The following is a 27,691-nucleotide window of genomic DNA, read 5'->3' as shown; positions in this document are numbered from 1 at the left end:
AGACTGAATGCTTTCCCGCAAAGGTCAGGGACAAATCAGGGATGGCCCCTTTCACCTCTCTTGTTCAACATTGTGTTAGCCATTCTAGGGAAGACAAAAATCCTCCAGAAAGTAAAGAAAATAAAAATACCTCTGTTCACAGATGGCATTATCTTACACATAGAACTTCATTAGGAATCCACAAGAATAGTATAGAACTTATAAACACATTCATCAAAGTTTCAGAATACAAAATCCATCTTAGAAATTTTTACAATGTTCATCTACTAGTTTCTCATGCCAGGTAAGCTTATCCACATGGAAATACCTGCATGGAAGAATCCAATGGAGAGGAGACTGCATTGACAGTAATTTCAGTAGAATTTAATAAGACTGTTTTTAGTTAAAATACTTTCAAGTTACAGCTAGCATTGTTGAACCCTCTGTATGTAGGAGACATTATTCATATGATTTATATGTCTCAAAGCATTATTACACATGGTCCCACCAAGTATCGTTATGCTCATTTCACAACTGGAAAAAGTGAGATAGAGTGTGGTTAAGTAATTTGGTCAAAGCCACATATCTAGAAATTAGCAAAGATGCTTTCCTCAGAATATGGCTAAATGTGTTTATTTGAAAAAGATCAGATAACACGAGACTGGGAGTTAGAAGAAAGAAGTGAGTCCTTCCTCTGCCTCCTCCACTAGAAAGTCATGGGACCTTGAACAAGCAATTTACCTTCTCTGCACCTCTGTCTCCTCATCTGCAAAAACAGAGTTGGAGCAAATGACATCTAAGCCTCCTACCACCTCTAGTTCTGTACTTTGGACTTATTCTACCCCTGATTTCTGAATTGCAAACTTCCTTCTCCAGCCACCTGGGAAAGGCAAGGGCCAGTAGAGAACAGCTGCTGACTAGTCATGACAAGAAATCGGAGAAACAGCAACAGGACAGCATGTCACTTGCACAAGTCACTGTTTCAGCCAGCCACTGGGCTTAGGTGAGAAACGTGGTTATAATTAGAGCAGCAGTCGGTGCTGAATGCTCCACCAGTCTCCTGGGGCACAGCTGGACCTGTCCACTGCACACACAGGACTCTGAGGCTGCTCTGGCTTTGAAATAATCCTGCAAAGGGTTTTTCTCTTTCCTCGAGGGAAAGAAAGCCCATTGAAATAGAACCCATTTCCTATTAGGTTTTCCCCTGCTAATGTCATTCCAGTAGAGACCAAGTGATGATACAGAGGGGGAAGGAAAAAGTCGTAAGCTGAGCCTGGTCACATTGCCCCTTGTGATATAGTTTTATTTTTAACTTCAAAACACTCGAACTATTTCTGTTTAAGTTTTCTCCCCTTCCCTGCCTTCCCAACAGAACTCTGTCCTCTGCTGCTGCGGATACACCCAGGTACCTCCCGGAGATCTGCTTTCTCACCATTGAGGGACACAGGAGCAGCAGATGCTGACTCAGCCTGCACTGTTAAGGTAAGCTCTTCACTCAGGGGCAGGTGTTCCATGGGGACATTCAGATGATGAACATGCAGATGGAGGCTTGCTGTGCATCACCTTTGTGCCTGAGGAAGTGGGTTGTTGATTAGATTCATTGTGTGTGGAGGGTTAGCCCCCAAGAATGATACCCAACCATGTGTAAGCTGCAGTGTCAAATTTAAAATCTCAGAGTGGCTTAGAATCTAAACTGCTGATAGTCTAGGTTCTTTCTTCTACAATTAACCAGAAAAGTTATGTGATAGGGGGAACAGGTGGTAAGTGCACAGGGGGAAAGCCCAGACCCAGAATTCCTATTTTCTAAAGTCCAATCGCTATGATCTTTTCTCCAATCAGCATTGTCTGTGTTCATTGCAAGTCATTCTCATGCAGCTTAAATTCCATCTACTGTATCACACTACCAGTTAATGCAACAGCTATACTTACTGCGCGTACTATTTAAACTCTGTCTGCAGTAAGACTTGTTTTTCTCTTAACAATATTCCCTAAATGGGACTCTCTTCTCCCCAGGTCTCTTGAATCCAAAATGCATCCACGGAATATAAGTGAAAGTAGTGTACAAGTTAAAGCTTTATATAGGCTTATACATCCAAACCAAAAATTGTTACAAACTTGAGACTTGCACATCCAGAGGAACAACAGCAAAATGATTAAAGATACAGGCAGTACTAAAAGCTATAAAATACAGCTAGATTATTCGTGGCTTCTGGAATAACTGTATAGTGTTGCATGCACACACACACACACACACACACACACACACACACCCCAAGGTAACAGAGCACTGTTTATTTTCTTGTATTTCTCTGGTTCAAAGTTCAGCTAAGGACATCCTGGGAAGTAGCTTATGCAGCAAAAGGGATTCTGTATACTAAACTTGGAAGTGTTCAGGTGAAAGCTAGCAATGCCAACTCAAAGGAGACCTAAAGCAACCACTCAGATACCCTAGTTTCTGGTTCCCTCTTGCCTGTCTTCTATAACTTCCAGATATACTCATGACTCTGCACTAAGTGTCTGTGTTATAATTATGCCTGTTTGCTGGGCACAGTGAAATTCACCATGTATAATTGCTTAACTTCATTTAATTTTGCCAGGGTTTCCATGGCACTAAATCTACAAAATGTATGCTGGGATGCCATCCCAGTGAGACTGGATTACGCTGATTTAGCAGTAATAGAAAGCCTTCATTCAGAGCCACCCCTAGATAATAGCCAATTAAACAACGAAGGAGATTAAAAGCAGAGAGATGTCTGGTGTAGGTGGAGAACTGTAGATTGTGAAGTTGTAGAGATCTGGGGAGAGTGGTTAGGTTTTTAGGGTGTGGTGAAGTTAGCAGAAGCCTGAGGTTATGGAACCAGGTGTGGGAATCATTCTCAGTCAACTGGATGTATAAAAAAAAAAAATCTCAAGATGCAAAAGGATTACTTCAATGGTTAACTTTAAACATTTCTTTTCCTAAAATTAAATATCTCCATAGCAGGGAAATAGGTTAATAATATATAATTAGAGTAATTCCTTGGCTGGTTAATAGGTTAAGAGTTAAAGTACATATCTTTGACCTTCAACTTTTAACCTTGTCACTTTCGCTGAAGTTGAAGCTCAGAAATAAATCATTATTACTAGGGCTAGCCACATGAGGAGGCAGAATAGTTAGTCACTGACATCATGTGAGGGGTGCTGAGAGGGCCCTTTGCCTAAAAATATCTCCCTGACATCAACTCTGTTTGCTACTAACTTTAAAATTATAGTAAAGAATGTTAAAACTATTATCTGCTAATCCCATTCTCTTTTGCTTGAGTCAGTGTTTAAAATACACCTGCTATACCTGCTATCATGACCTTCAATGAGTGACGCTTGGTCACCACCTTTGCCTCATTCTTCCAGGCTCTGTCCTACTCAGCCCTCAGTACCATGTAGGCTGCCCTTGACCACCACAGGGCAGGTAGCTTTGGGTGGTGCTGTTATTTCTCCAGACTCAATAACAGTATCACAGTGTAATAGAAAAGAAACATGTGATTAGACTCAGAGCAAGATAGTTTCCTTCTCTGAGTCTTCAATTCTCCTCTAAAAAATAAGGTGAAATTAGATCCTCTCCTTTCAAAGTGACTTCCTTGCACCATCAGCATTGTCTCAAGCTGATTATAGGAGACAGGCTCAGGCAGGCTTCACCCCAGTCCCACTGAATCAAAACCTGCACTTTAAAAAGATGGCCCCAGTGATTCCTAGTGGGAGAAGCTCTGGAGTAGAGGATTTCTTGTTATCTGCCTGGTCCACACTTCTGATGGTATGGCTGAAGTGGTTCAGAGAACAAGGTCCCGGTAATACCCTGGGAATAAGCCTGGCGGTGTTCAGTGTGTCTTTAACTCCAATCCACCGAAGCCTCTTCCACCTAAGCTAGTCAGTTCCACCCTTTTTTAAAAGCAACCCCAATTAGCATCACCACAATTTCTTCCTAAATTTGTTTCCAGTTGCTCTCACAGCTCTTTCAAAATGCTACTTTCTTTTAGGTTCTGTTTAATTCAACTTCATCCTATTCTGTAAACACTGATCGAGTGCTGGGTGCGGTAGCAGCAGCACCCACTCTCTGGCCCCTCAGAGCTCATGCAGCGTGTTCCTTGAGAGGCGATTGTGCCCGCCATTGACAGTGCAGTCAGAGCACCTTCCACTGCCTTGCTGCGCCTGCCAGTCTTGCAGGCCATATGAACCTCTCCCTGCTCCCAGCTTCCAACAACCTCCACCAGTCTCTGCTGCTGTAGCAGCTAATTACAAGAGAGAAGCCCAGTCTGACTGGCAACTTCCATTTTCCTTAATGAGCAGGAGAATGTAGGTAAACATTTAAACTTATACAAACTTGGGCCTAGGAAAGAAAAATGCCTTCAACTTGTCTTTGTGACATCTAAAAAGTTCCAGGCCTTCTGATGACAACAGCCCCCACCCCCCGGGGGGGAGGGGGCAGTATCCCAGGCCTGAGCATACTATCTGAAATCATGAGCGCTTAAGGAATGCTTTGGGGGTGATTAAAGGAGCCCTGAGGATTATGGGGATTTACATTCTTAAAAGACCGAGGTAAGGTTATTTATTTATTTATTTTTTTAAATGGAGTTTGAAGATTATTAAGCTGGCAGTGTTACATAGGATACATTGGAGTAAGGGGCAACTGAAAATCGAAAGGCCAGCCAAGGGCCTCAAGAGCGATACAATGTGAAGAAATAAAGGCCTGAAGAGGGAGGTGACCAGGAGAATGGCCTAAAAATTGAGTGACTTTGTTTATCTTTGATGCTCATCCAATTCGATGGGTTATTATCAGCCCTATTTTATGGATGACTAAATTAGCTTTGGGGAGATTAAATAACTTGTCAAAAAGTACTTAGCTACTTCATGAGAGTATTGATTGATGTACTTTACATTGGAGGTGTCACATAAGCCTCTTTGTGGAAGTAATATGCAAGGTGATCTCTAAATAGAGAGAAGAAGCTTATAATGCAAATGAGAAAGAGGGGAGAATTCTCCCTGTAGAAAGACAAAGTGTGTGGGTCTCATGCTGGAGTAAGTCACAAGGTGGAGCCAAGTGCACAAGGGCAAGAGATGAGGTCAAAGGGCAGGAGACAGGTCTTACATGGCCTTGTGAACCACGACAAGGACTTCCACACTTTATTTCTTGTGATGGAATTGGATGGAGATTTTAAGCAGGAAAGTAATGACCTAATTTTATAAATTGTTAAATCACACTTTCTGCTGGCAAATATGGATTATGGGGTACAAATTAGGGGACTGCAACTGCTCATAACCTCATTATACTGGACTGAATGAGAGATCATGGTGCTTGGGCTTGGGCAGTGGTGGTGGTGGATATGGAATGATAGAATTACCCACCGACCTTCCCCATTAACTGGCAAGTAGTTCCTTTCTACCTGGAAGCACAATACCAAGCTGTTACAGCTCAGTGGTTCTCAAACTGGAGCTTCCATAGAATCAGCTGGATTCAGTAGATCTAGGGTAGGGCCTCAAATCTGCACTTCCAACCAGCTTCCAGGTGATACTGACGCTATTTGCCTGGGGACCACACTGTTTTTGCTAATCATTTTACTACGTTCTGAGTGGTCCACACAGCACTATGATCAGCATCACATCAAACTATTACCAGGTTCTAAATGCTCCCCTATTTCTTCAATGAAATATCCATTCCTTAAACTCACATAGCTGGTGCTCCCACAACTCCACTTCAGCTACATCCAATACACAGTAAAATCTAAGACCAGGTCTTTGGACTAATTTAAGTCTAAATTATGTTATTTTGACCATTGTCCCCTCTAGACAGAGGAACTTTAAAATTCATTTTAGGAGGGGGAAAGTATATTGATCATGTGCTTGACTGAAGTTTATTCGTAAGAGGATGGGATGCATTACCTTTTCAGTCTGGAAATGAGAATTCAAGGGGCTGAGGATGTGGCTCAAGCGGTAGCGCGCTCGCCTGGCATGCGTGCGGCCCAGGTTCGATCCTCAGCACCACATACAAAAAAAGATGTTGTGTCCGCCGAAAACTAAAAAATAAATATTAAAAAAAAAGAGAGAATTCAAAGGTGAATATAAGAGCATAGAATTTGAAGGGCTCAGGCATAGATTTTTGTCAACTTTTTCACAGTAAAAAGTTTCTATCATCTGTGTGATTGATTTAGTATGTACTTCATTTTAAATTTCAGAATCCATATTTTAGTACATATTTTTAACACTAATCCCTTCCCTTTCACATCTGTGTTCCATGAAATGCAAAGCCATCAATCAGACCTAGATCCTCCTCTTGTTTCCTTTACTCAGAGGGGACATAATATGGGATAAGGTTTAGAGACATACCAAAACAAAATGAAAACTTCTCTACAGAGATGGAGATGGTTCCTAATGAAGAACACCTGGCTCAATAGGAATAGATCATATATGTGGCCACCATGCTGTGTCCCAACTCTAGCCATGGACTTGCATCCTCCCCAGACCAGTGAAATGGACTGCATATGTCTCCGTAGGTCTCTGAACATTGTGTGATACAGCAAAGAGCATTGGGTTTGAAGTCCAACAAACCTAGGCTTCTTTTTGCATCAGTATCCTTGTGTGTAAACTGAAAATGGTAATACCCACCTCACCTAGTTGTTGTAAGGACTGAATGAGATGTTATGTAAAAGCACATGATATAAGCACCAAATTTTATTTCTCTTCCTCCACAACACCCAAAACACAGACACAAATATTTCACTCTAGAAAAGTCAGACAGACCTCATGGAGGAGAAGGATCCAGTCTCTATGCCCATTAAAACAAGATTAGGAGAACAGGTCATCTTATGTCACAAGGCAACCAATGATATATCTAATTTAATTAACTTGAGGTAACACTGATCTACTCCAACTTAAGGTGAGCAATCAACTATTCAAATCCTGGGATGTGGGACTTTTAAATGCTGAACCTAGGGAGTCCCAGGCAAACCAGCAATAATTAGACTGTCAGGTACTCCAGATCGGTCCTTATCTCAGTGGGAATAATTTCCCCAGATACACAATGAAAGGTTCAGATGTGATTTTTACGCTCTTTGGCTCTATTTGTCTCTCTCCTTCTTTCTACTGCCAAACTTCTCCAGAATAGCCTCCACCCACCATTCTTTCTGCTCAGCATATGTCTTCTCTCAAAGTCACTCATCTGGATGTAGCTCTGGAACCTGAAAGAGGATCTTTAAATAGCAGCATTAAAAGCATTGGGGGAGGGTCGTTTTTTCTGTGCCAGCATGCATTGTTTTCTCTTAAAGGAATATTTCCAAATAACTTCACAGGGATGGAAAGCATTAAACCTATCCCACAAATGTTCCCACTTTAATAACACTATTCCCAGGAACCATACTCCATAATACTGAAGGCCAAGAAGGGATTGTGTCCCTCCAACCAGACATATCCCTGCTGCCAGGGCCGAGTTTGCATAGGTAGCCCACTGAAGTAGCCAAGCCCTTCTTTTCTCTTCCCAGGAACTGAGCTCCACTTCATTACACAGCAAGCTGGCAGATAGGAAGCCAGATACTGCTGACGCTGGGATCTTTTTTCACATAGTCCTATTCCACTTGTGATCTGCCTCTTCTTTCCCACCTGAAAGCCAGAAGGAGCCCCTGAATTTTCCAGACTCCTTCTTTTATTCACAAGTTGCTTTTCTGCAGAAAGCTGATGGTCACATTCTCTCAGCCAGGTCATGGGCCTGCCTGTCTTGCACTATGTGCTTAACAGCTTTCCCCTCCCTCTGAGCAAATGCCACATTTCAAATGGCTCAAGGTCCCACAGCTGAAATACCACATTTACTCTGGCAAAAGCTCTTTGGGGACCTCCCATAAGCAGTGGCAATATTGTCATTTTTCTTAATTTTGCAGTAGCACTTGAGGCATGCCCACCCCTGCCTTTATATCTGTGACAATATCGTTCTGACTTGCTGAGCTCTCTCCTCTGGCTCTACTTCTTCCTAATGTGCCCCAAAGTGGTCACACATGGCCATGTATGCCATGGCTCACATACCTATTCTGGTGTTCTCACTTCCTTAGGCAGTGCTTCCCCTCTCACTTTTAAGTGGATAAGTTCTCAAATCTGCATCACTGTATTCCAGTCCCTCATCTTCCCATCCCCATGATCTACCAGTATCTCAAGCAACTTGTATTACGGTTGCTGGACCCGTCTTTCTTCCAAAGATGGTTTCCTCTCAGACCTCTATTTTTCTCAAAATTATAGCCAATATTCTCCCTTTCTCATTCAAAAATTTGGTATCAACTTTGTCTCTTCTTTCCCCATCTCTAGCATGGAACAAAAATATGATTCCTTCTTTGTAATATTTCCTGTCTGCCTGTTTTCAATATCACCCATAAAATCTTCCATCACGTTCTCTAAAAAGCATTTTCTAACTGCAGATCCTCCTGCTCCACTCATCCCTCCACTGCTCTCAGTCAACACCCAAATTAGAACAGGAGCCATTTTAGGCTCCCTATGGAGTATCAAATAATTCCAGATTTTAAAGTCTAATATTTAATAATTTCCAAAATAAGTCCACAATTTTTCCCCTAGAAGTGAGCTGAGGTATGGCAAGAGTGTTAAATGATCAGTAGCTGGATTCTTGCATCCAGAATATGTGCTCCTTTCTTGAACATATTATATTCCATTTCAGGTTATCTTAGTTAATTTTGATTGTATAATAAAATACCATAGACCAGGTGGCTTATAAACAACAGAAATTTATCTCTCACAGTTCTGGAGACTGGGAAGTCCAAGACAAAGATGCTAACTATGTTTGGTGAAGGCTTGCACACTGGTTCATAATCTTCTTGCTCCATGTTCATATGGCATAAAAGACAAGGAACCTGTCAGGCTTCTTTTATGAGGGCACTAATTCCATTCATGAAGGCTCTGCCCTCATAATTAATCACCTCTGGGAAACCCCACCTCCAAAGAGCCTCACATTATGGATAAGATGGCAACATACGAATTTGGGGGAATACAAACATTCAGACGATAGCACAGTCCATTTCCCTCAAGCTTCCCGCTATGTTTGTTCAGCTCCTTCTCTGATTCTCACACCTTGGTCTGTCTTCCATTGGATCCTGAACCTATTTGAGGATCTGTCCTGTGGCTTCTCACCTGCCCTGACTCTGGATGATTAGGTGGAAAGAGCCCTGCAGCATAGTCCCTTTTTCATGATCACTTGGTGGGCCTAGTTGGGGTTCTAATTAATGTTAGTTCTCATTAATGTGCATTAGAATCATATGTGGTTGGGTGCAATGGTGCATGCCTCTAATCCCAGTGACTTGGGAGGCTGAAGCAGGTGAATCACAAATTCAAAGTCAGCCTCAGCAACTTAGTGAGGACCTAAGCAACTTAGAGACAGACCCTATCTCAAAAGAAAAAAATTAAAAGGGCTGGTGGGAACATCACCAGTTAAACATCTCTGGGTTCAATACCTGCTATGAAAATCATCATCATTGTCATAATTACATGGGCAGGGTGTTAAGATTGTAAATTCCAGTACACACCCCGAATTTGGTGGCCAGAACCCACAGCAGCACTATCTAATAGAACTTTCCACAAAGATGGAAACACTCTGTGTTGTCCAATAGAGTGACTACCAGCCAGATGTGGAGAATAAGCACTTACAATACGGCTAGCATGACTGAGGAACTGAATCATTCATTGTGTTTTATTTTGATTTATTTAAATTTAACTAGCCATATCTGGTTGACAGTTTTGAACATTGCAGATCTATATGAGTCAGATCTATACACATCACAACTGATTCTAACGAAAATAGTATCTAAGGTTCACTTTGACAAGCAGTCCAGGTAACTCATACTCCTTACCGGCACATGGCAGGTAATCAACAAATGTTTATTGAATGCATGGATGAACAAGTGAATAAACAATGAACCAGACTATAGTTTTCTTGAGATTTAAGACTGTCACTCCTTAAAAGGAAAACCTGAAGGGACAGTTTCAGACAAAAGAGGCTAAAAAGACTTAACCAAATGCAATAAATGGGCCTTGAAAGGATCCTTGTTCAAAATTAAACATTAAAAAAATTAAAAATTGGGTTGGGGACGTGGCTCAAGCGGTAGCGTGCTTGCCTGGCATGCGCGGGGCGCTGGGTTCGATTCTCAGCACCACATAAAAATAAAGATGTTGTGTCCACTGAAAACTAAAAAATAAATATTAAAAAATTCTTTCTCTCTCTCTCTCTCTCTTTAAAAAAATTAAAAATTATGGAAAACATTTTTGGAACAACTAGGGAATTAGTAATATAAACAACATGTGACATGACATTAATAAATAAATTTTAGTTTTCTTAAACAATGTAAAAATTACCAAAGAAAATGTCTTCATTCTTGGAAATGCATGCTGAGTACTTAGGAATGAAATGTCATGATATCTTATTTTCAGTCAAAATGTTTATGAGAGAGAGAAAGAGAAGAAGGGGAGAGAAAAATGGTAAAATGTTAATAGTTGTTGAATCTAGGTAGTGTTTTGGGGTGCTTTTTTTTTAATGTCCCTTAAACTTTTAAATATATTTGAAAATCTTCAAAAAAAATATTGGGAGAAAACTCACCCCCAATAAATTGACAAGATAAGGACTGTTCTGAGTTTCATACATTTAAAACTCATTAACTTCTCCCTACAGTGCTACAGGGAAGGTACTATTATCATCCTCCCTTTACAGATAGGAAAACTGATGAATAATGAGCTGGAAGTAACTTTCTCAAAGTCTTATAGCTGCTGACCTGTAGCACCAGAGTTGAGCCTTATGTAGTCTGCCTCCTACTGTGCACTCAGAAAACTCCACTTTCTCTGGAAAAATCAGAAGACCTGGCAACACATAAGACCAATTAATTTTTTTTAAAGAGTGAGAGAGAGGGAGAGAGAGAGAATTTTAATATTTATTTTTTAGTATTTGGCGGACACAACATCTTTGTTTGTATGTGGAGCTGAGGATCGAACCCGGGCCGCGTGCATGCCAGGCGAGCGCGCTACCACTTGAGCCACATCCCCAGCCCCAAGACCAATTAATTGACCAGAATCCCTGAAGGCAGAGAATCTATTCCCTATTTAGCCTGCAACTGAGGCCTTTGGGGTTTTGACCCCTGTTCTGACCACAACACAGTGGAAGACACTAAGGTGATGGCACATGACAGATATGTCACAGGTACTTCGACATTGCCCAGACCAACTTGGCTATCAGGCTGACCTCTCATTAGTCATGAAGGTCCAGTGAGAGGCAAAGTGAGGGGGTAACTTGGACAGGTTGGGAAAGTATAGGACAGAGAAGTAGGAGCCCTAGAATAACTGTCAATAGACAATGGAAAAAAAATTGCAAGAAACAGAAGTTGCGCCTCCCATCAGTGTAGGTAATGTGTTGCATCAGAGGGCACTGGGGTCAGTGCACGAGCACAGGCTAGCATGACCTGGGTTGGAAACCTGACTCCATCACTTACCAGTGTGTGACCTGGCTAAGTTACTTAACTTCTTTAAGCTTCCATTTCCTTGACCATAAAATGGAAGCACCACTTCCAGGTTGGTGAGAAGAATTAAATGAGAGAGAACGTAGAGTATCTTTGGCCCCTGTTAATATAAATAACCATAATACTTTTCTTACTAATCATTAATATTCACATCTTCCTATTTTCCCCTAGAGTTAAGAAGCAAGAAGAAATTGGGAAGCTATGGTAAGTGCCAGATGTTTGTTGGAGCTTCACCTTTCAGTCAGGGTCTTGATTTATTTAGCCTGTAGCCCAAGCAGCTGGCAGACTTGTTCTTATGATTTGTTGATATTTATTGGCAAGAAATTAAATTGGAGTAAGGGGAAAGCAGAGAATAGAAAACAATTTGTGAGCAAACAGTTTTAATGAAAATATTTAAATAAGGTTCCCAACACACAGGAATGTAAATGTTTGAGGAGATGGAAATGCTAATTGCCCTGATTTGATTATTATTCATTATCTATGTGAATTGAATTATCCTACTATACCCCATAAATACATACAAATATTGTCAATTAAAAGTTAAAAAATAATATGGTAAAAATTGAACAATACCCTAATTGATTAACAATTCCTTCAGAAAATATTATCGAGTACCTACAATGGTCCAGGCCTGGTACCAGGTGCTAGGAATGCAGATGTGAGCAAAACCAGACACAGCACTTTCTCCTCCCAGCACACCTCTGGAGATGATTGAATGAATGACAGCTCACAATTTTCTGGAATGTTATCTGCCATTATAAAGAAAGACTGCAAAGAATCAATACCAATCTAGTTTTATGTCATAATAGAAGTTCAAAACGCAGGATTCAAAATTGTATTCACAGTATTAGCCATATAAATCATTCATAAGCTACAACTCAATAACAAAAACTGTCGATGTCATAGATCATTCATTACATTCAGCTTTTTTTGTTCTTTTCTAAACATAGGTACTGTATAGGTAGGATGAACACTGGAAACATTTTAAGAGTTGATAGTTGTTATTTCTGGCATGTGGGACTTGGAGGGATTTTTTTTCTTCTCTACAATCATCACTAGATTACAAGGTTCCTATAAAAATCATGAGTAGACAGGAAAGAAGCAAATTAAAACACTGTCTCAGACATGCACTGAGCTTCTCTTATCGCATTCATTTTTTTTTCTCTCTTCCCCTGCCCTTGGCGTGTTCAGGGCAGGGTACACAGGCCCCCACCTGGGCCACACAGGCATTGTGAAGGATGTATCAACCGCCACTGCCATGTTCCTGTGGAGCCCAACATCTCCTGCCTGGTGATAAGCTGCCACCTGCTCTGTGGTGCTACCTTCCACATGTGCAAAGAGGCAGAGCACAAGCTCCTCTGTCCTTTAGAGCAGGTTCCATGCCTCAACTCTGAATATGGCTGCCCCCTTTTAATGTCCCGCCACAAGCTGGCCAAGCACCTGCAGATGTGCCCGGCCAGCGTGGTCTGCTGCTCCATGGAATGGAACCGCTGGCCAAACGTGGACTCAGAAACAATCCTTCATGAGAACATCATGAAAGAGACCCCCAATGAGGAGTGTTTAGATACAGCCCTGGCCCTCCAGGATCAGAAGATTCTCTTCAGATCCTTGAACATGGTAGACCTTTTCCCAGAAACCAGAGATGCCACGGAGGAGGAGCCAACCAGGAATGGTGATGCCAACTGGGAGGAAATGGAAGGAGCAGTGGGAGGACCAGATGCCAGTTTGGTACCACACAACGGTTTGTCAGCACCCAACGGGGAGATGAATGAGTTGAGTCAAGAAGAACGAGAGGCACTAGCCAAGACCAAAGAAGGGATGGACCTGGCCAAGTTCAACAAGTGGGAAAACATGTTCAGCAAAGAACATGCAGCCTCTGCTTTAACTAGTTCATCAGCAAATTGTGAGAGCAAGAGCAGGGATGGTGCAGGGACAGAACAGATTTCTGCCGGCAATAACGTGGTAGAGGGAGAGGCTGCTGCCAACGGCAAAGAACCACAGCAAGACCAGAAGCAGCAGGACTTTTCCGCAGCAATGGAAAAGACAGGCCTTGCCCCCTGGCAGGATGGTGTTCTGGAAAGACTGAAAACAGCTGTAGATGCAAAGGACTATAATATGTATCTAGTGCACAATGGGCGGATGCTCATTCACTTTGGTCAGATGCCTGCTTGTACCCCCAGGGAGAGAGACTTTGTTTATGGCAACCTTGAGGCTCAAGAAGTTAAGACCGTTTACACCTTCAAAGTTCCTGTGAGCTATTGTGGGAAGCGAGCAAGAATTGGGGATGCCATGTTGAGTTGTAGGCCGAGTGAACACAAGGCCGTAGATACTTCTGACTTGGGGATCACCGTGGAGGACCTGCCAAAATCAGACCTCATCAAGACCACCCTCCAGTGTGCTTTGGAAAGAGAACTCAAGGGCCACGTCATCTCTGAATCCAGGAGCATCGATGGGCTGTTCATGGATTTTGCCACACAGACGTACAACTTTGAGCCCGGACCGTTTTCCTCGGGGACAGTGCTGGCTGATCTCCTGACTGCTGCCAACCCAGGAGGACTTCATGTAGAGCTCCACAGTGAGTGTGTGACGAGGAGACACAACAAGAGTAGCTCTGCTTTTACTTTCACCTGCAACAAATTCTTCAGAAGGGATGAATTCCCCCTGCACTTCAAGAACGTCCACACAGACATTCAGTCATGCCTCAACGGCTGGTTCCAACACCGATGCCCCCTTTCCTACCTGGGATGTACGTTTGTTCAGAACTATTTCCGTCCCCCAGGTCAAAAGGCCAAAGTGATCTACAGTCAGAAGCTCAAGACCTTTGCCATCAAGCCCGAGGTTGCTCCAGAGCTGAACGAGAGCAGGAAGAACAACCATCTCATAGACCAAGGAGGAAAAAGCCAGAACTCTCTAACTAGCCTGCCCCTGGAGGTTTTGCAGTACATTGCTGGGTTCTTGGACAGCATCAGCCTGTCCCAGCTCTCCCAGGTGTCTGTGCTGATGAGGAATATCTGTGCCACCCTGTTACAGGAGAGAGGGATGGTCCTCTTGCAATGGAAGAAGAAGAAGTACTCCCATGGAGGCACCTCCTGGAAAGTCCACAGAGAGGCAAGTTAATATGCATTCACTCAGTCAACAAATACTTGTAGAGAGCTTTTTATGTGCCGAGCATTGCACTAGATGATGGGACAGTTGTTAGAATTAAGACTGATTCAAGGAGATCAGTCCATTAAGGGAGACAGACCCTTCTCCACGCTGGTGTGTCCCTAGATTGCTTAACTGGTTCCCTTTGCCCTCCAGCTTCCAGTGGGGCTAAAACCATGGGAGGGAAGGAGGGAGGAAGAACAGGGTTGAAGGATCCACTCTCCTGGTTCCTTCCCTTCATGCCCCTTTGAACTGGCTAAGTTCAGCTAAGGTGGCTGCCTCCGGTGGCTCTCCCCACACAGTTACTCATTCTGGGTTCCTATGACAGCCTTCTTCCCCTTCAGGCCCAGAGGAGTGACTCTATATTGTTACTAAGGTTGGATACTCTACAGTATCTCATGGCTTTCCTATACCTTGCCCATATATTTGAAATCATTCCTCTTAAAAATTCTCTTAACGTGACCCCCATTTGTGTGTGCCATCTGTTTCCTGCTTAGACTCTGATTCATACAGTAAGGCAACATTCTTCTCAGTCCTATGTCAACTGATTCTTGGTTATTGTTTGTTTTGTAGTGCTGGGTATTGAACCCAGAACCTTGGGCATACTAAGCAAACACTGTGTCCGTGAACTACACCCTCAGCCCTCAATGGTTCTTTTAAGAATAGTTTTTGCCATTGATAAAGGAATTTTGAAATTCTTCATGAATTCAATCTACTGATCTCTCCCCTGGTTCAAATACTTAATTTTTCAGAAAACTTTGTTGTATTAAAGCATCTCTTTCCTTCAGTAAAATTTTTGTTTCTTTTTCTCCATTGGATCATATTTGCTTAGCTGTATTATGACTTCTACAGAAGTGAGACTCCTAATTCATCATATCTAAGTGCCTGTAATGTCCTTTTTTTTGTAGCGGGGATTAAACTGAGGGATACTTCACCACTGAGCTGAGCTACATCTCCAGACCTTTTCATTTTTTATTTTTGAAATGGGGTCCCCCTAATTTGCTCAGGCTGGCCTTGAACTTGTGTTCTTCCTCCCTCAGTTTCCCAAGGAGCTGGGATTACAAGTGTGTGTTACTACACCTGGCCTGTAACGTTCTTTCTCATAGTAAATATGGTGGTAATACAAACCAAGAATGACTAATACCTATTTAGGTAAATAATTCTATAATATTACTGTTGCAGTTCTTCCTAATAGGTGGGTGTTTAAGAGCTGCATTGGGGAATTAGAAGTGTTTGCATCTATTTTTGTTGACTATATTTAAAATGTGTATTTCCATTATTGATCACCTAGACAGTCTTGTTCAAACATAATTATAAGACTCTCTCTTACGTATCCATGCCTACATCCATGTGCTAAACACTGACTGTCAACCACATGCTAAGGATAAATAGTGAATGAGATATTGTCTTTTGAAAAAGTGTTGTCTAAAACTACCTATTATCTTCCTCTACAAAACAGATGCAAATAATTTAATTTGCATACTAGAAATTACATTTTTCTTTTTTTTGGGGGGGGCGTGGGAGTGGGGAGAGGTAGGTTTCAAGTTTGTTCCTAATTCAATGATTGCTGACCACTCTTGGATATCATTTGGGACAAACTAATTTGCTTGCAGAAAAGAATAAAGAGAATTTAGTTGGGGCTAAAGGATATTCACATTAAAATGGCTTTTGGGGTAAAAAGGGAAATAATTCCAAGATCCCAAGAAATAGTTTATTTTTACACAGGAACAAGACAAAACACTGAGGGTGAAGTAGTCAGGCTGAAAGGGTACCAGGTGCCAAGGGTGCCAAGCCTCTTAGCCACATTTTAAAACTAGTAGCTTTGCTACCACCTCCCAGCTGGAAAGACCAGAGAGTGTTTTATTGAGTACTGACTCAACTCATAGAACTCTCCATTGAGGTAAGACCTTAATTTAGTTAGAATACTTCTAATTTCAAGCAGGTAGAAAAGCAATTAAAAGTACCTTAAACCGTAAATGGAATTTATTAGCCTATATAACTCAAAAGTCCTTAGCTAACAGTTTCAGGTAAGGCTTGATTTAGCAACTCAAAAAATTCCCCAATGTTCTTTTTACTTTGTTTCTTTGTTTCCTCAATATTGGCTCCATTCTAACACAGTTCTCTGGTGGTCCCTGGAGACTGCTGACACCTCCTAGGACTACAGTTCCCAGTTCAAGTACAGAAGGAGAAAGAGAATCTGCTTTTTGAAATCTCAAACAAAAGTGCTGGGGTAGAATCCCATTGGTGCGAATTGTCCTGATTTAAACTGGGTCTACTCTAGAACTAATGGTTGCTAGTGGAAGGACAGGGGAAGGTAGGTGTATGTCAATATGCTGATCTATGTCAGTCATTCCCATACAACTGCAAGGCTGTCTGGGAAGATCATTAATTGGAAGGGGGAAGCTTAAATTGGACTCTGGGGAAGAAACTAACAAAAGTCAAATGCCACTGAACTCTCTGGAAGGAAGTAGAGAGAGGCGTTTCCTTATCCTGTTCAAACACAGCCAGCCTGGGGGCATTGCCCCAGGTTTATCTGTAAGTTTTTCCCTTTCTCCACAGATCTGGCAGTTCAGCAGCCTCTTCTCCCAAATCAAGAGCTGGGAGTTTAATGAAGTCACCTCCATGTCTGAGCACCTGAAGGCCTGTCCTTTCAACATCATAGAGCACAAGACTGACCCGATTCGTTTGACCAGCATGTGTCAACCCCGTGAGCAGGCCCAAGAGAGCTTAGTCTCCACCTTTAGAACTAGACCACGAGGAAGACACATCTAGAGATTTGGATGGCATCATTCTTGAATTTTTCCTTGGAGTGATTGAAAGCAGGACTGAGAATGGTTTGAGAAATCCCTGCTGTAACTGCATATTCTGCTTCATTGCATGTATTGGAACATATGATGTCTTTCAAAACCTCAGCAATTGTACTAGATCTAAGAATTTCCTAAGTGATGACTTATATGATAATGCCACACTGTGACTTAGTTTTCTTTTTCTTTTTTCTAAAATAGATAAGTCTGAGGAGAGAATAAGTAACTGAGGCTATTTGGAAAGGAATACAAGTCTTTAGGAAGTGAGAGAGTAATGAAATTCTGTAACCAACATAAGCCCATGATTTTACACTGGGCTTTTTGGTTTACAAAACTTGCATATTGGCAGGGCAGACAGTGCATGGACAGTAAGTTACTTCCTAGGGTGCAGAGTTACCTCCCAGAGTGCCAGGGTGGAGGGCATCCAGCTCTAAGGTTCTGAAGCTGGGCCTGTCTTGACAGCCAAGTTCAGGGTGACTTTTGGTGACCCTGATGCCTCTAAACCCAAGTAGTCCCAATTCATCCTGATTGAACAGAGCCCCCTGGCTGAGCACAGCAGCCTGGAGGATACCGCAGGCCAAAAGGTAAGGACAGCAATGAGGTCACCGAGTCTCTTGTGTAGATTCTTACCAAGGTATAGAAAGAAAGCCTTGAAAAACGAGGGAGAGTCCAGAGGAGACTCTGTATTTTCAAAGAAAGGACAAAAGCCTCAAGCCTACTTTTTAACATTTTTAATAATGATTCAAGAGTCAAGGTTGTTTTTTCCTGAGACGTATATTATAGGTCTGGGTGAAGGAGAGCATAGGCATAGCTCAGTGCCACCCTATGTCTGAAATGACCTCCATACATGATGCCAACCTCAGTGTCATGCCAGGACACACAGGGAAGCTGAGGAGACTTCGTGTTGGGTAAAGTCCAAACAAGACCCCCCACAGTTCCTGTGGTACCGGTCCACAGGTACCATACACCACTTGGATAGTCCACTGGGGGCCCTGGAGAGAAAGACATATGAACACAGTGGTTCCTTGGATTGCCCCAAGCTTGCTGGTCATTCCTCCAGCCTGTCAAAAACAGATGCTACTGCTGTTTTTGGTAACAAACCATGAATATTCACAAGCACATAAGTAGAGGGAAAAGTCCCCAATAAACTTGCAATCCCTAAAGCCGAGTTTCCTAACCTTGGAACTCCTAGCCACTTGGAACCTGGACTAGCTTCACTACTGAGCTACCTCCCCAGCCCCTTTTCATTTTGAGGCAGGGTCTCACTACGTTTCTGGAGCTGGTCTTGAACTTGCGATGCTCCTGCCTCAGCCTCCCAAGATGCTGGGGTTACAGGTGTGCACCACTGTGCCTAACTGGAACTATTGACATTTTGAAGTGGATAATTCTTTGTCATAATGGACTATTCTATATATTATAGGGTATTTAGCAATACCCTTGGCCTCTATTAAATCCACCCCCCACTCCACAGTAGCACTCACACAGTGAACAGCCAAAAATGTCTCCAGATATTGCAGAATGTCCTCTGGGAGCAAAGTGGCTCCAGGCTGAGAACCACTGTCCTAAGGAATATCATAACAGTTAGTTTAAGTTTGGATTTGCTTATTTTTCAGTACAACAGAATCTTGTTGCACATAGCCATCCACAATGGCTGTGGTTTAATGCTGCCCTTATGTATCTACTAAATAGGTTTTAGATGTCAGGTGATATTAAGTCAGAAACCAGATGGATCCAATTGTTTGATATGGCTACATGTCCCCGGGCCACATGGAAGAATATGTATTTTCTGCTCTCTCCAGTTATATCCAGGAAAGTTATTTGTCTTATGTTTATGTCCTTCTTACCTTAATCAGTGCCATTTTCCAAGCAGTTGAGTTTCAAGCAAGTGAGAAATAGGAAAAAGGGAGGACAGAACAAAAGGGAAGCAGAGAAAGAATTCACCCAACAAAAGAAATTGGCTCATTCATCTGGGTGCTTGTTTTGACTGGGTCGCCCCAGTTCAGAAATGCTGTAGATCACACCTCTGAGAAGAGTCAAGATGGTCGTAGAGCAAGCCCCAAACCAGAAATATGCTCATCTTTCATTATTATGTGCCACTTGGTACTATTTGGTAACGTAATCTCACTTTTTCTAATGCTTATTGTTTGATTTATATTTCACATTTATATATGTCATTGTTTTCTAAAAATATAACTAGAGTGTGATCTAAGGCTTTACTCAGTGAAGATGAGTAACCAGAAGCAAACTCTGGATGTCAGGTGTGGGAAAGAAGAAAGGAAGAGAGTTCTCTGGGTGTCAGTTACATGTGTTTGGAATCTGGTCCTTCTTATGTGGAGGAATAATGCTCCCAAAGCCAGGATTTCTAATTAGAAAAAGAGAGAAAGAGGAACTACGGACAGAGGACGACGAGTCAGGGCCGTGGTTGAGGAGCAACCACAGAGGCATGAAGAGAGCAGAAGGCTTTCCCTCCACAGCGCGGGTGGGCGGGGCACGGGTTCGGGGCACGGGTTCAGGGCACGCCCCCTGGTGGGGTGCGGGGCGCTCCTTGAGGCACTTTCCTCTCCCACATGCTCCCTTCAGAACAGTACTGATTTGGTCAACATCATCAAACACATTTATAAGATAATGGTTCATATTGCAGGAAACCAGGGTACTGCTGGTATCCCCGGGTTCCTAGAGGAGAGAGCAGAGGGAGCAGGAGGGGACCTTATCAGAGAGGCTGTGGGGAGACAGGTGATTGATTAGTGAGGTGAGGCTGTAGTGAGCAGCAGGAGCAGGGAGCGCCTAAGGAAGAGGAAAGACAGCTAGACATGGCTTCAGAGTAAGAAGCACATGAGGTGGGCAGAGAGGGCTGTGTCACAGGAATAGAGCCTCAACAGAGCCCTTGATGAGCATCACAGCCCAGAAAGGCAGACCAGGGCAGAGACCAGCTGAATGTGGAGGGCAGGGTCTGTAGAACTGGGCCAGAAAGGACTGTTGCCTTAGCAGCACAGGGATCTAGAAAAGAACTTTTCTCCTCTTCTGAAGGGAACAGTGAAAAAGCAAAGTGGAACTTGGAGATGGATCAGGAAAACTGCTGTAAAAGTCTGCCTTCTGTGTGAAATCAAATCAAACTGAAATGAAGAATGATATTGTGTACATGTGGTAACCTATTACTATATACTGGAAATCCCAGTGTCTCTATAGGAGGAAATAAAGGCTGCTTTGCACTCACCTTTGAAAGGTTAAGGTGTGTGAATCTTGTGAGTTATATCTAGAGACAGTTTTGTGATTTGCTGGCATAGAAGTCATTATCAAAACTAAGGATTGTGTGTCTTGAAGAAAAGTCAAGAACAAGTTTGAAGCATGCAGCTCTCTAGGTGCCCCCGCAGCTCACCAATTCTGATGAAGTCCTGGAGCAACTGTGGATCTCAGCCACTAATCCTAGTTCCTCCTCCTCCTCCACCCCAATGCCTTCTCCCTCTGTGAAAGCTGGACTCAACTTGGATGCTGGTAACAGCATAGATTCTATGTCCTATCAACCAAAGATCATCTACACCAAATACCCCACTTTGTGCCCTCAAATCTTCTGTCTCTGACCTTTGCTGAGGCAGATCACAGTAGTCTGGGGCTGAGAAAAACCCATCTTGCCCTGACCTCTGAATTTCTCTCATCCCATGGTTTGCTTGGCGATTCACTTTTTGTCCACAATGGCCGTCCACATGTCCTTACCCTCTTTCCTATCTGCCTCGGCTCTGGGCCATTCAGAAGTTTCATGTACTTCCTCCATCCAGCCTGCTACAAGGAGGCCACTGTCTCTGGATCTAAATCCTCTTCAGCCTCACTACAATTTGTTTTCCTTTCCTTTCTCCTGCTTTCTATCCTCTAGATTGAGCTTCTTCCTCTACAAACACCACATGGAAAGAGTGTGTCGTTACTCCCAGGCAGGTGGCTGGCCTGGCACAACTGCTAAAGCTGGTAGAAGTTGATACCACCTTAACGTGGATACCACCTGGCCCCCTGTCATCCCACCTTACCACCATTCTCAAGATCACCTGTTTTGGACCGGGTGTAAGGGAATAGGAAAATGCCTCGCCCTTGAATCTAGAGTGCTAGGAATAGGCAGTGTTAAGAGTGGGTCTTCTGGATGTGCCTGGAAGGGGGTGGGAAATTTAGAGCCATGAGAGCCAGGACTGCACAAGAAGTTTTATTTTCCTCAGCACAGAGGTGCACAGTAGTCCCACTTTATTTCCAACTTTAGGACTGAACAGAAAAAAATCTCAGAAATATCTCCGAAGGAAAGAAAAGTGGGCAAAAACACAACCATGTAGAATAGACCCACCTTCTCAGGTAAGCAAACCAGGAAGCCCAGTGCTTACAGGGAATAGATCAGAGTTGGGGGTGTCATTATAGGGGGCATTACTGGGGAAGAAGGCAGGACCACAATGTAAACATCCATGAGCTATTCCAGGACACAGAGGACACCGAGGGGAAGGAAACCTCCTTCCTCATGCTGTTTCGGCCTGAAGCCCTAATGAAACAGGAGAGGGAAGTCTGTCCAGAACCTCAGGTAACCCAAGACTTCCTGTTAGGCACTTGCAGCAGGAATGGGGATGGGATGGAGGCAGAGCCACTTTGGACATGGGGAGTCACAGCTGTAGTAGATAGTGAGGTCAGTCACTGGAGGAGCTTGACATAATTTGCAGGGAAGAGTCCAAAGTGGCCGTGGCAACGTCCCCGCCACCAGCCCTCATCCACCATCTCAATGTCAGTAATGATGTCATCCGGATCAAAGGAAAGCTCATCACTTCCCTCTGGGGAGGAAATGGAGGGGATATTAGGATGGTCAAACAGGAATCCTGCCATCTCTCCCTGAACTTACTCCCAGGAAAGAGGCCTGGCCTTTGTCTTGGTGGCAAGACTGGGACTTTCCCTGACCCCCAGAATCCATCCCCTTCCTGTGTATCAGAGGTCTCAGGCCACTCCCAACCTACCTCCTTGGTAGTCATACAGAGCAACAGCTGAGATCCCCATAGCCCCAGCCCCAGCTGGGCTGCCTGATGGTCCTGCATGATGAGAAATATACACATGGTCTCACCAACAAGGAGAAGGCAGAGACAGATCCTCCTGGGCAGTGGGGAAACGCATCCTCCTCTTCTCCCACACCTGACAAAACTGAGGAGTTGCTTCTCCCCCTAACCATACCCCACTCACCAGCCAGGGTGGAGGGAACACAGGGATCCTCAGGCTCCAGCACATCCTCATAGTCCCCCTCTGGATCATTATCCTGCTCCTGCTTGTCCATCTCCCCAACATCCTCATAGTCATTCTCAGGCTCAGGCTCTGCTTCATATATTGGCTCTTCCACCACCTGGAAGCCTTCTGGAGTTCTAGGAGGCAGAGCTGGGGGCTCCTCATAGTCCTGAGAAAAGACAATGTGGAGCAGGGTGACTTGCACTCACCAGGAGGAGTCAGTGGAGACCCCACCTGCACCACCACAGTCTGTCATCCATCTTCATCCTGCAACCTCCTTCCATACCCAGTCACTCAGAACACCTACCAAGAAACGACAGGAGGGGAATGTAAAAAGGAATAAAGGCAGGAAAGTGGAAGGCAAGTCAGAGCCTTTGGAAGCCCAGGGAAACTCTGAAGCAAAAGCACATCGTTGGGATAGCATAAGATAAGCAGCTGTCCTAGTTTGTCCAGGATTGGGAATTTTCCAGAATGCAGGACTTTTCACCACTCAAACCAGAACTCCACCTGGGACTCCAGGTGAAGCAGGGTGTTTGGCCACCCTATGCAACCCACCTCCCTGGGGCAGAGAGTCCTCGGGGCCCTGCTTACCTCCGGGGGACTCTGCCTCATGGGTAGGGAAGGCACTGGGTGTTCTCTGCTAGTTCTCACAGGCTCGGGCTCTGGTGCTGGATGACTCTGTGCTGGAGGCCAGGCCTACGGAGAACGAGCACCCACCACCTTCACTCACAATCACCAGGCACACCCGTCCTGCTCTCTGCCAATCCAACTAGAACTCATTGCTCAAGATGAGCCCCAGCCTGAACTGGCTCCTTCCTCTTGGATGACTGGCTGCAGTGGCTGGTGGCCTGCCCTTCATTGTACTACATATATCTTAGTGTTCACTTGTTTGTTTTCTGATGTTTCTGACATACGAGTATCAACTACACAGATGACTGAATCTTCCTGGGGACAGGAACAGGACTCTGCCTACACAGGGAAGACCCAGGCCTTATTTTCTTGCCATCCTTTGGACCCCTCAGGTTCTGTCTGGGAAAGAGATTCCAGGCGAGGATCCTAGAGGGCCAGGCTCACCTCTGAGGAGATTTTCTTGGGCAATGGGGCTGGCGCTGCTGGCTCTTCTGCGGGAGCCACTGGCTGCTGAGCCTCTTGTCTCATCTTCACCACAGCCTTGCGCTCCTGTTGCTGCCTGGCCACCTGCTGTGCCTTCTCCTCTTCCTCCTGCTTCCTCTTCTCCTCAGCCATGGACTCAAATTTTGCCTTCAGCCCACGGGCACCACTGGAAGCTGTACACAGGCAAGAAGAATTAGGGTTGACATGGACGGGGACTGGAGGAAAGGGTGGCGTTTGAATGAAGAAGAGGAATCAGTTTTAGATATCCAGAAGAGAAGATGGAGAGGGGACTCATGGAGGGAGAGAGAAAGAGGTGGTGATGGAGGAACAGAGGGGTACAGGAGGATGGTTTGGATTCAAAGCCCAGATTTCCATCTAGCCATTCGCTGTGACCTCAGACTCTTGTCCTTTCTAAATTATAAGCCTTGGTTCCCTCAGTAGCTCACTCTCCTCAAACATGTACGCCCTCTAGCCACCAGCATCTTCTGCCCATCCCAAGCTCCTACCCCTGCATACCCTTCCCAAGTACTTCTCCCTCCCTCCCCCTGTGCTCTCTGCCCCCAGTTCCCTCCCTAATGCCACTCTATCACTTGACCTGGTTTTTCTAGGAGACAGATCTGGGAATATGAAGCTAGGGATCAAGCCTCCCTCAGATAACCTCTGCAGTTAAAGGCATGCAGGAGATAGACTGCGGAGGAGAAAGAGGAAGTTGAAGATCATAGAGGAAACTGAGACCCACCGGCTTCTACGGGTGTCGTCTTCTTATAAGCTGTGGTTGGGGCCTCCATCTCATTGAAGCCAACAGCACTCTGTAAATTGGGATAACAGTTTGTGCAGGTGGGGAGGGACAGGATGGCAGTGACTCAGAAGGCAGTACTGGAGATTGGGCCCACTGTAGGAAGTAGCCCTTAACCATGTGGGTCTTAACACTAGTACAAGGTCCTATTATTATTTTGTGGCAGAGAGAGTTCTAAACAGGTAGGTTTGGTGGCTCCCTTTGAAAGCTTAGTGTACTTTGGATCACATGTCTTGAGCCTAGAATGCAGCAGGGTCCCTGGCCAATGCAGAAGGAGCTAGTGCATGGAACAACAGTGATGTGGACTAGGAAGAGATAAAAAGGAGTGGGTTAAGCAATGCCAAGCAATCCACGAAACTGCACAACTAACACCACCTTTCCCTAGGATTTGTTTCTCCTCTGTCTCTCCTTGCTGCACTCCACTGTCTTCGCTTAAAGCTCAAACAGGTTGTGACCTCATGTCCATCAGATGCTGAAGGCAGTCAATGGGGAGGGCAGGATCCCAGCAGGACAGGCTCAGAGCACCAGCATCACTGTCCCAACCTTCTCCCCACTTTGCTTTGAACTCTTCTCTCTACTTCCCTACACGTAGGGGACCCTTCTCAGGACACTGGTGTTCTGGCGTGTTACCTTATCCACTCGGTCCTTCTGGATTCCATACTGACCACCAAAGCCCTTGGCGTAATCTGTGGGACAGGAAGTTCTGAGAGTCACTATAGGAGATTAAAATGCTGGAGATAGGTGGGGAAATGGAGCCGTGGGAAGAAGGACCAGAAGACAGGAATGTGGGACACAGAGACACAAGAGGAAATGTGAGATTTGGAGGATAGAGAGAGGCATGGGTGGGAAAAGAGGGGAAAGGATGGGGGGAAAAGTTCAGAGAGAATGGAGAAGAGAGAAATGGAAACAGGGAAACAAAATTAAAGAAGTTTCAAAATAATGGGAAACAAAACAAACAAAAAAGGAAAAAACAAGGAGAGCTCTCCAGCTACCACTGCACGGATCCAGGGAAGAGAAAGACTGTGAGGCAGAAGGGGATGAGAGACACATAGCCAAGCCACTGTGTGGCCATCGCCCAGCCTGTCTCCATCCCTTCCTCAGTGACCCCTTCTCTTTGGCCTCCCTCCTCAGCTCTGCTCCTAATCTTGTGTTGTCTTCTCCACCCCTGCATGTCTCCCCTCCTCCACCCACTTACTCTCCACCCCACCCCACCTGTCTTCTCTGCACATCAGCCCCTCCACATCCGGGGCCCCTGGAGCCACTTCCAGACAGAATGGAAGGAGATCTCTGTCCTTCTCCGTGACCTCTCTCTTCTCAGCCCCAACTCACCTCTCTGGGACTCGTGTTTCTCCGTCTCTCCCTTGTAGTCATATCCCAGAGCTGCTTTGTCCCGTTTATCCGTCTCCACCCCATAACGGCCACCAAAGCCTCGAGAGTAGTCTAGGGTTGAAAGGGCAGTCTGTTAAATCTTAGAGACTTAAAATTCAAGGATAACTCTAGAATAAAGGAATCAAATAGTTTACTTTCAGACTGTTACAAGAAAAAAGAATGAAAGAAAACTTCATCAGTCTCATAGAAAGCAGTGAAGGGGACAGAGAGAACAAGCACACAGTAGAATTAAAGAGTGGGTAGTGGGTAGTGGGCCGGGAGTCCTGGAGCAGGGACACTGGCAGCAGCTGTTGGGAGGTGAAGTCCGTGGAGGAGCCAGCCGGGCAGGTAGGCGAGGCGGGAGTGCAGGTCCTTACCTTTCTGAGATGTGTGTTTCTCCACTTCTCCTTTGTAATCAAAGCCCACTGCTGACTGCAGAGAAATGGACAGAGAACTGTTAGCATCCGAACTGTCAGTTTTCCTCTCCCTGGCTTTCCGTTACTCTAGGTTCAGCCCCAAAGGTAGATTATGGGGGCTCAGGGCTCTGATGGGGCTTTAACCTAGAAACAGAATCCCGACAGGCTGGTGCCTGGCAGTGTTCTACCGAGCAGTGAGCACGGGCTCTGCACACAGACAGCTCTAGATCCAACCCCGCTTCCCCTATTCATAGTTGGTTAGCTTTAGACATGCTCCTTAATAGGACTGCGCACTGGTCTCTAATATAACATGAAGAGTAGAACACCTGCTTTACCCATCTCCACTATAAAATGCAAGAAAGGCTCCCTCTTCATTTAGAATAATATGACAAAAAATGGAACAAGGTATATACATGAGTCTGCATTGGGTCACTCTCTAAATTTAGTGTATTTCTTCCTGAGAAATCCTCACAAAACTAAAATCAGATAATACGTATAAAAGTACCTTGTAAACCAGTATGCACATGAAAGAGATATTTATCCTGTTCTTGGTTGGTTATACTTGCCTCTCTTCTTTCATAACTCAGCAGTGAAACACAAAGATGCAGATTTTGGTGGGGGTGGGAAAAACCGGGAGAATCTGGATCTTGGCTGACCCCAGAGCTGGATGAACTGTCCAGGGGACCTAACATCACCTGGGGGCTGCATCCCCATTGCACAGTAACTGGGAGTCTGTAAGCAAGTCTAGGTTTTGCATTTCACGAACTAATTAGTAAAGTGTCCTTTCTTTATTTACATGACACACACACTGTTCAGGTGATTTCCCTTGTGGCTTGTAAAGCAGACAATAAGAGATTAGGCAAAGACACACAGGAGGGGAGCCAAATGGAACAGGAAATTCCATCCTGTTTATAGAACATTACAAGCTATGCCATTTATGCCTTCAAAAATCACCTTCTGCATTTCCCTTTTCTTTAGAGCAGGTTTTGAACTTTCCAAGATGTGTTTTGGCTTTCCCCTGCCTCTCTCCACCATGTAGACAGTCAATATTCTAGCACTTAGTTTTATGAATTCAGTCTCACATAATTAACAAATGCTGGAAATTAGAACAATACAACTGAGTTAGCTTGAAGATGTCCTCTCTCTGTGCAGCTGTAGGGAGTGCTGTAGGGAAGAGACACCAGCCTGCACCATGAAATAAAAGCTCAAAGAATCTCATTTAATAAGGCATGGAACAGAGAGCTTCAATGAATTAGCAAATTTCCTCTCCTGTCCACCTTGTCATCCTGTAATTGTACTATACTGATATATATATATATA

The 27,691-nt window shown here is 44.3% G+C and overlaps 2 protein-coding genes across 8 annotated transcripts in view; one reads left to right on the top strand and one right to left on the bottom strand.

The window, feature by feature from the left end:
* Window positions 1–958: 958 nt before the first annotated feature.
* Window positions 959–20,659, top strand: Fbxo40 (F-box protein 40). Of its 6 annotated transcripts, none has more exons than XM_048793931.1 (6): window positions 959–982; window positions 1,352–1,461; window positions 4,585–4,719; window positions 11,670–11,702; window positions 12,690–14,606; window positions 17,202–20,659. In XM_048793931.1, exons 4-6 carry the CDS (start codon window positions 11,700–11,702, stop codon window positions 17,412–17,414), a joined length of 2,133 nt encoding a protein of 710 aa, XP_048649888.1. In that variant the 5' UTR covers window positions 959–982; window positions 1,352–1,461; window positions 4,585–4,719; window positions 11,670–11,699; the 3' UTR covers window positions 17,415–20,659. The 6 variants fall into 6 exon arrangements, with proteins under 6 accessions (XP_048649888.1, XP_048649885.1, XP_048649890.1 ...); XM_048793933.1 differs by having other exon boundaries at window positions 966–982; window positions 4,618–4,719; XM_048793932.1 differs by lacking the exon at window positions 959–982 and adding an exon at window positions 1,016–1,241 and having other exon boundaries at window positions 4,618–4,719.
* A 960-nt stretch (window positions 20,660–21,619) lies between these two features.
* The window catches only part of Hcls1 (hematopoietic cell-specific Lyn substrate 1), an 18,609-nt gene continuing 12,537 nt past the window's right edge, over window positions 21,620–27,691 (bottom strand). For both annotated transcript variants that reach the window (XM_015486883.2, XM_015486882.2), the window contains 9 exons: window positions 26,333–26,387; window positions 25,917–26,027; window positions 25,218–25,273; window positions 24,531–24,600; window positions 23,753–23,964; window positions 23,270–23,374; window positions 22,640–22,847; window positions 22,420–22,491; window positions 21,620–22,239 (listed from right to left, as the gene is read on the bottom strand). In XM_015486883.2, the coding sequence (XP_015342369.1) occupies window positions 22,103–22,239; window positions 22,420–22,491; window positions 22,640–22,847; window positions 23,270–23,374; window positions 23,753–23,964; window positions 24,531–24,600; window positions 25,218–25,273; window positions 25,917–26,027; window positions 26,333–26,387 (1,026 nt within the window). In that variant the 3' untranslated portion in view covers window positions 21,620–22,102. The remainder of the gene's footprint in view (window positions 22,240–22,419; window positions 22,492–22,639; window positions 22,848–23,269; window positions 23,375–23,752; window positions 23,965–24,530; window positions 24,601–25,217; window positions 25,274–25,916; window positions 26,028–26,332; window positions 26,388–27,691) is intronic.

The sequence above is a fragment of the Marmota marmota genome, unplaced genomic scaffold (assembly GCF_001458135.2).
Source record: "Marmota marmota marmota unplaced genomic scaffold, marMar, whole genome shotgun sequence".
Classification (NCBI taxonomy): Eukaryota; Metazoa; Chordata; class Mammalia; order Rodentia; family Sciuridae; genus Marmota; species Marmota marmota.
The sequence above is the reverse complement of the archived record's forward strand: the minus strand, read 5'-3'. Positions and strand labels throughout refer to the sequence as shown.